At 41.1% G+C, this 7,300-nt stretch overlaps 1 protein-coding gene across 1 annotated transcript; it reads right to left on the bottom strand.

The window, feature by feature from the left end:
• Window positions 1–2,208: 2,208 nt before the first annotated feature.
• On the bottom strand, window positions 2,209–5,448 carry LOC131433914 (uncharacterized). The gene has a single exon (XM_058600528.1). It carries the CDS (start codon window positions 5,446–5,448, stop codon window positions 2,209–2,211), a length of 3,240 nt encoding a protein of 1,079 aa, XP_058456511.1.
• Window positions 5,449–7,300: the final 1,852 nt, after the last annotated feature.

Below are 7,300 nucleotides of genomic sequence, written 5' to 3'. Positions count from 1 at the left end.
ATATATGTTTTCGCTCAGTCATTGCAAAAACTGAATTTAAAACTCCTTCGATAAATTCAAATGCGATCCTACTAAGGTCGCGAAGGTCATTCAAAATCAAACGTTAGAGATCGCCAGAAATATTCGATGCTGTGCGTGAACTGATAAATCACGATCGTCCTGTGACATACCATGTGATAGAGACATTCTCAGGCATTAATTTCACTCGCGCACATTTGATATTGCATCAACATTTATATCGTTTTATTATTTAACATTTAGTCGAAAGAAAGACTGGTTCGTGTTGTATTCTGCATAACTAGACAATCGCTCCGAAGAAGGTTCGAGTCGATTGGTACGGGAAAATGCTTAAGCAATTCAATCAATGAAACTCAGATATAAGATCGCATATAATAAGAATAATGGATTTACGTATATAAACCAGAAACAAAACAGCAATCGACTACATAACCTAATCAACATATCGTATCTAAACTATTTCTCTTTTTGATACTTGTTAGACAATTTTGATATTTAAATATTAAGAACGAGACAAGACTCATATCAGCCCTTGTTACGAAAACAGCTTTTTGTTAAATAATTTATTAGGGTTTGGTGATCGGGAAATCTTCCAAGACGAGCCAAACTCATCAAAAATGTTTGCGTTCGTAGCACTTTGAAACTAATGGTCGCCTGTTTCTTTGGAAAAGCGGGTCATATTGTAACTCTGCCACTAAAGCAATGTAGGACGGTCAATTCTGAATGGTACGTTTATTTGCCTGAAGTCATTGAAAAAAAACAGAGAAGACTGCTCATCCTTCTTCATGACAATGTGAGCTCTCACACATCGGCTCAGACCAGTGCCTATTTAACTGGTCAAAACATCAAATTAACGGATCCTCCGCCTTACTGTCCTTCATTTTATTCCCGCACACCAAGGAAAATTTTGCATAGTCAACGATTATCGACGCCAGACGATACTTTTGAAGCATTCAAAAGCAACAGTTTGATGACTGTTCAATTGGAGTAAAAAAATGCTTCGATTGTTAACAAGGGCGAATGTATTTTTGCATGCACTTTCTTCAAATCATGGTAGCTCGATTTAATTGAAAAATTTAAATTTCAAAAAATTGTCTCTTTATTTCTTTAAAAAATTTATTTTGAACCGTAATAAAAAAACCCGTTTTTGAACAAAAATGAAAATTTCTTTAAACTCCACTATGAAGAATTTTTAGCTATTTCGTTATAATACTAACGTAGTAGTGACAGACAGATACCAGTATATCGAATGCAATTCACATTCATCCTCAGTGTATCAGTTCTAAAATTTAGATTCATTCCACTAACCGCTCAAAAGTCCACATTCGATGCACACTTGATTAGTGTGAACTAAAAACTCATGAAGTTCCAGCAAAAACCAATATTTGCAAAATTTTAAAGATTCGATGATGAAGAATCACGACCTTTCTCCTAGAAGTATTTGTTCTTGAGATATTTACACATGAATGTCAACAAACTAGGGGTTTTGTGGATTTACGCCGTTTAAACAAGGGTCGTCAAATGGTGAGATAACTAAGTCCTCACAAGTTCCTATCTCATGCCTTCCCGAGTGTCTATGATGACATTTGGTCAATAGAACGGTGTCGACTAGGTGCTATCGCCTTCTGCGTGTTGTTTGTTGCATTATTTGTTATATATTGAATTGAATTATATTACATTGTATAATATATTGGTGTTATTATCATTATTATTTTAATTATAATGATTCTTATTATTATTATTATTATTATTATTATTATTCTTATTATTATTATCAATATTATTATTATTAAAAAAGAAATATTATATTTCCTACAGTACTGCGGCGAAAGAAGAAGAGCATGCGACACTGCGACATCAACAGTTATATATTTTATCATAGCATATTATTTCATATATTATATTATATTATATTATATTATATTATATTATATTATATTATATTATATTATATTATATTATATTATATTATATTATATTATATTATATTATATTATATTATATTATATTATATTATATTATATTATATTATATTATATTATATTACATCATATTATATTATATTATATTGTATTATATTATATTTGGAGGAACAAACGACCAAATTTATCGACCACGTTGAAACCGCGTGGATACAATTGTACAGACCGAAGAGCTCAAGAAAAGAACGTGCTGTCTCACAGATAGAATTCAATAGACTGATTTTATTATAAGTTCATGAGTACAATGAGATGCTACTCGGACCAATCCATCAGGTCCTGGATGAACTTCCACTATCCGTCCAAGCGGCCACTGCTTCGGCTTATCGTTTTCGCAAACCAAAAGTACGAAGTCACCAACCTTCACGTTAGATGCAGATTTTTGCCACTTCGTGAATACCTGCAACGATCGTACATATTCCTTCTGCCATCTTGCTCGAAACTCCTGAGATACACGCTGAACAAATTGCCAACGCGACATAGAGCTGACACGGCGTTCGAGTTGGTTGATTTCCGGTGCTGTTGTCAACGGTCTCCCAATCAGAAAATGCGCGGGGGTCAATGGCTGCGGGTCCGTTGGATCGTTGGAAATCGGTGTGATGGGACGAGAGTTCATGCATGCCGAAACTTGAGCCAAAAGAGTCGACAATTCCTCGAACGTGTATGTGAAATTACCTGAAATTTTACACAGCAGCTGCTTGGCGACCTTGATACCAGCTTCCCAGAGCCCTCCATGATGAGGAGAGCGTGGCGGAATAAAATTCCACTCGACACCCTTGTTGGCAAGAAAATCTGCCACGATCGATTGGTGTGCATTGGAATTGAAAAGATTTGCGACGTCCTTCAATTGCTTTGCTGCTCCACGAAAATTTGTAGCGTTGTCGCTATATACCTTTGCTGGCATGCCGTAGCGACTGGTGAACCTGGTAAACGCCGCCTGAAACGATGGTGTACTGAGATCCGATACTGCTTCCAACCATACCGCCTTTGTAACGAAACAAACGAACAAGGCTATGTATCCCTTGCTCGATGCCGCTCCACGTACCTTACGGCTTATGATATTCACCGGACCCGCATAATCTATTCTCACTACAGAGAACGGAGGCTGTGGATCCAAACGAGATGATGGCAACTGACCCATTTGCTGACGTAAAGGTAGAGGTTTCATTCGAGCACATGTTACGCATTGCCGAGAGATTTTACGAGCCGCACTTGTCCCATACGGTATCCAAAAACGTTGACGAGAAATTGCTAGCAAAGTTTGCGGTCCGCAATGAAAGTTGTTGATATGGGCGTCATATAATATTAGAGAAGTGAATATAGAACGCCGAGGTAGCAGTAGCTGATGTTTTGTATCATATTTTAGCTTCGATTGACGGATACGGCCGCCCACCCTGAGAAGCCCGTCTGCATCCAAGTAAGGATCGAGTAAACGAATAGAACTTCCGCTAGACACAAATTTTCCTTCTTTCAAACGGTTGATGTCATTCGAGAAGTGAGATCTCTGGGTGTGCGATACATATATTGAAAGAGCCTTATCCAACTCATCAGATGTTAGACGTTCAGGTCCTCGGGAACCGAATCTCAAAAGACGAGCAGTGACACGTAGCAACATTTGTTTGTTTGGGTAGTAACGAATTAACATCTCATCTAAAAAATGGTTTTGATATGCGACCATGAGATCGACTGCCACAGATTTTCGTTCACGGTCTACTTGTTGCCTTTGTGCATCGTTTAGATCTCGATGTGGTGATGAATGCTGCCAATTTGGACCATGCCACCAAAGAGCATTCGTTTTCAAATCAACAGGAAGAGCACCTCGCGATATTATATCTGCAGGGTTGTCGTGGGTGCCAACGTGATACCAGTTGATCGACGGCAAGAGAGTTGCGATTTCGGCTACGCGATTTCCAACATATGTTTTCCATCTAGACGCTCCGCCAGATATCCATGCCAATGCTACCTGGGAATCACTGTAGGCTCGAATTTCGTGAAACTGTTTTGCCAAAGCTGCAGTAACATTGCTGATTAGACGTGCCAAGATCACCGCCGCATTTAACTCCAAGCGAGGTATGGTCGACCGACCCTTCCCGATCGGTGCTGTTTTCGATTTTGCGCAAAGAAGATGCGATGAATGGTTGCCATCTTCGTCGACGGATCGAATGTATATGCAGGTGCCCATTGCCTTCTCGGAAGCGTCACTGTAGCCGTGCAGGTAGAGTCGTGTAAGGCTTCGAGCGTAGACGACTCTTCGTGGTATCTGAAATGAATTGAGAGCGAACAGATTCTGTGCTAAAACTATCCAATCATCAATCAACTCACCAGGGGGAGTTTCATCCCAGTCCACCTTCAGCTCCCACAAACGTTGCATTACCAACTTCGCCTTGACGATGATTGGAGCGAGCAAACCCAGAGGGTCGAACAGGCTGGCGATTTGCGACAAAATGATACGTTTAGTGGGCTGAAGGATCTTAACTGGTTGATAGGAAAACAGGAGCTCATCACTGCACGGCTGCCAGTGAATTCCAAGGGCTTTGATGGTTTCGTTTCCATTTAATTCGATTGGGATCCTAATTTCGAGGTCTGCTTCGGATACACCTTCAAGGGCCCTGTTACAATTAGACACCCATTTACGCAGATGGAAACCTCCAGATGCAAATATTTCCGAAAGCTGTTGTCGTAACTGTTGAGCTTCTTCAGGAGAATCTGCACCGATCAAAACGTCATCAACGTATGTCCCCTTCAATGCCTTCTGGACCGCATCCGGGTAGTTTACAGCAAAGAGATTGAGCAACTGTTGAACGCATTTTGTCGCGAGGTATGACGCCGGTTTTGTTCCGTAGGTGACGGTGTTTAGAGTGTACTCATCGATGTCATCTTCAGGTCTCCATCGCCATAAGATTCGTTGATAATCACGATCCTCCGTTGCAACTTGCACCATACGGTACATCTGCTGTATATCACCAGTAAGTGCAATAACTGGGAAACGAAACCGTAGCAGAATGTCGATGAGGGAATCTTGTAGGACAGGACCACTCATTAGCACGTCATTGAGTGATTTTGAACTAGTCGTTTTGGCCGAAGTATCGAAAACGACACGGCATTTGGTTGTAGTGCTGGACTCCTTCAAGACGCAATGGTGTGGGAGGTATACTGATCCAACCGGTGCTGGTGTTTTGGCGAGAGACATATGGCCTGCCTCGAGATACTCACGCAGAAAGGAGTGATATTGTCCCTTAAGCTGATGATTTTTGGCCAACTTTCGCTCAATTTCCTCAAGCCGTTTAGTAGCGATTTCACGAGATTTTCCTAGTGATTTTGGATCTTTTCGGAAGGGGAGACGAACTTGGAATCGACCATTGTTGTCGCGAATGGTGTTCTGTTCGAAATGTGCCTCACACATCCTTTCTTCTTCACTGAAGTGGGGACTTGGATGCGTGTATTCCTCCATCTCAAAAAATCTTTGCAATTGTTGTGAAAGTGTATCATCAACGAAGGTGATTAAACAAGTAGAACTGATAGAATACGCTTGCGGTGGTGTTTCATAACGACCTGATACCACCCATCCTAGCTTCGTATTTTGAAGAATAGGCAGACGACCTGCTGGATCGAGAACAATTTGTCCAGGTTCCAATAGCTCTAAAAACGGTTGAAGCCCCAAAAGAATGCTGATTCTTCCAGGATTATGAAATTGCGGATCAGCCAAATATACGGAATGTGGAATTGGCCAATCTTCGATATTCACAGGACGCAATGGAAGGTCGGCAGAGATTTGATCCAATATGGCACACGGAAGGCTAAACTGGTAATTTGAGCACCTGGAGGCAATTGTTACGGTAGCGCCTAAACTGGAGTGTGTGCTTGTAGACGATATTCGCTATCAACTCGTAAATGTCCACTAGTCGTACGAGAGCAACGTGAAATCGACAAATAAACTCGCGTTGCTGGTCAAATTATGGTTATCCGGTTCGAAGGACCAGCTTTTTGGAGGAACAAACGACCAAATTTACCGACCACGTTGAAACCGCGTGGATACAATTGTACAGACCGAAGAGCTCAAGAAAAGAACGTGCTGTCTCACAGATAGAATTCAATAGACTGATTTTATTATAAGTTCATGAGTACAATGATATGATCGGTTTGATTGGTTTGAATGTGTGTGGCAGACGAAGCATCGTATTCACAGGTGACGTGAGTTTAGATGCTAGGTAGTAGCGAGGGTTGTTCATCGATTACGTTCGAACAATATTAATTCATATTATATTGTATAGTATTATGCTCAATTATATCGACAACGGGGAGAAGCAGGGAGTGCATCAGGGTATATTACAAGTGAATGACTGGACGATGGAGTGGATTGCCTACCTGAGTTACGTGGGGGAAGCTTTGTGTTTCTCCCTGAAGGTCTGAAATGAGTAAGACGCACCCTTCTAACAAACAAACCATCAGGCGGGTTTGAACTGGTACACCCAAACCTCCATTTACGTAAAAATCGGGACTTACCTTACCTAACAGCTATAGGCCTAAGGTGTCCTTTGCTGTATCAAGAATACGTCTTCATGGAGAATACGATTCATGGCTGCTCGTCGCCAGCCACTCAAGACACGGACGCTTCTGAGATCATCCTCCACTTGATCGATCCACCTTGCTTGCTGCGCTCCTCTTCTTCTTGTACTTAGATTCAAGAACCATTTTCACTGGAATGTCGTCCGACATCCTTATGACATGCCCAGCCCATCGTAGACGTTCGATTTTAGCTGTCCGTACGATGGGTGGTTATCCTAGCAGCTGTTGCAATTCGTGATTCATACGCCGTCTCCACGTTCCGTCTACCATCTGCACTCCGCCATAGATGGTCCTCAGTACCAGTACACTGAGGGCGCGTTGGTTCTCTGCCAACATAGTTCAGGTCGGGACTTCGTAAATCGAATTATGACGTAAAAATAAATAGTTTACGTTATTTGGAATTTTCACCGTAAAAAAAGTTTTCGCTACGTATGTATATTATTGGATATGTATAAAATAGTATTATTAGTATTTGCAGGAAAAGTATGTTCTAGGTCGCATCAATTTCCAAGATGGCGACTTCCGGTCCATTGATATTCGTGACAAACCATCAGAATATGGGTCATCGTTTCTGACATGTACTCATCGAACCCGTTCCAAAAATACCCATATTGTAAATTTTTCAAGGAATATCAATAAACCGGAAGTTGCCATCTTGGAATTCAGAACCACCTCAAACATTGTTTTATGTCATCTACTAGGGATGTCCGATACCGAGTCGATACTTTGAGGTATCG

The sequence above is a fragment of the Malaya genurostris genome, chromosome 3 (assembly GCF_030247185.1).
Source record: "Malaya genurostris strain Urasoe2022 chromosome 3, Malgen_1.1, whole genome shotgun sequence".
In the NCBI taxonomy this organism is placed as follows: Eukaryota; Metazoa; Arthropoda; class Insecta; order Diptera; family Culicidae; genus Malaya; species Malaya genurostris.
Note: the sequence above shows the minus strand (reverse complement) of the source record. Positions and strands in the feature narration are given on the sequence as shown.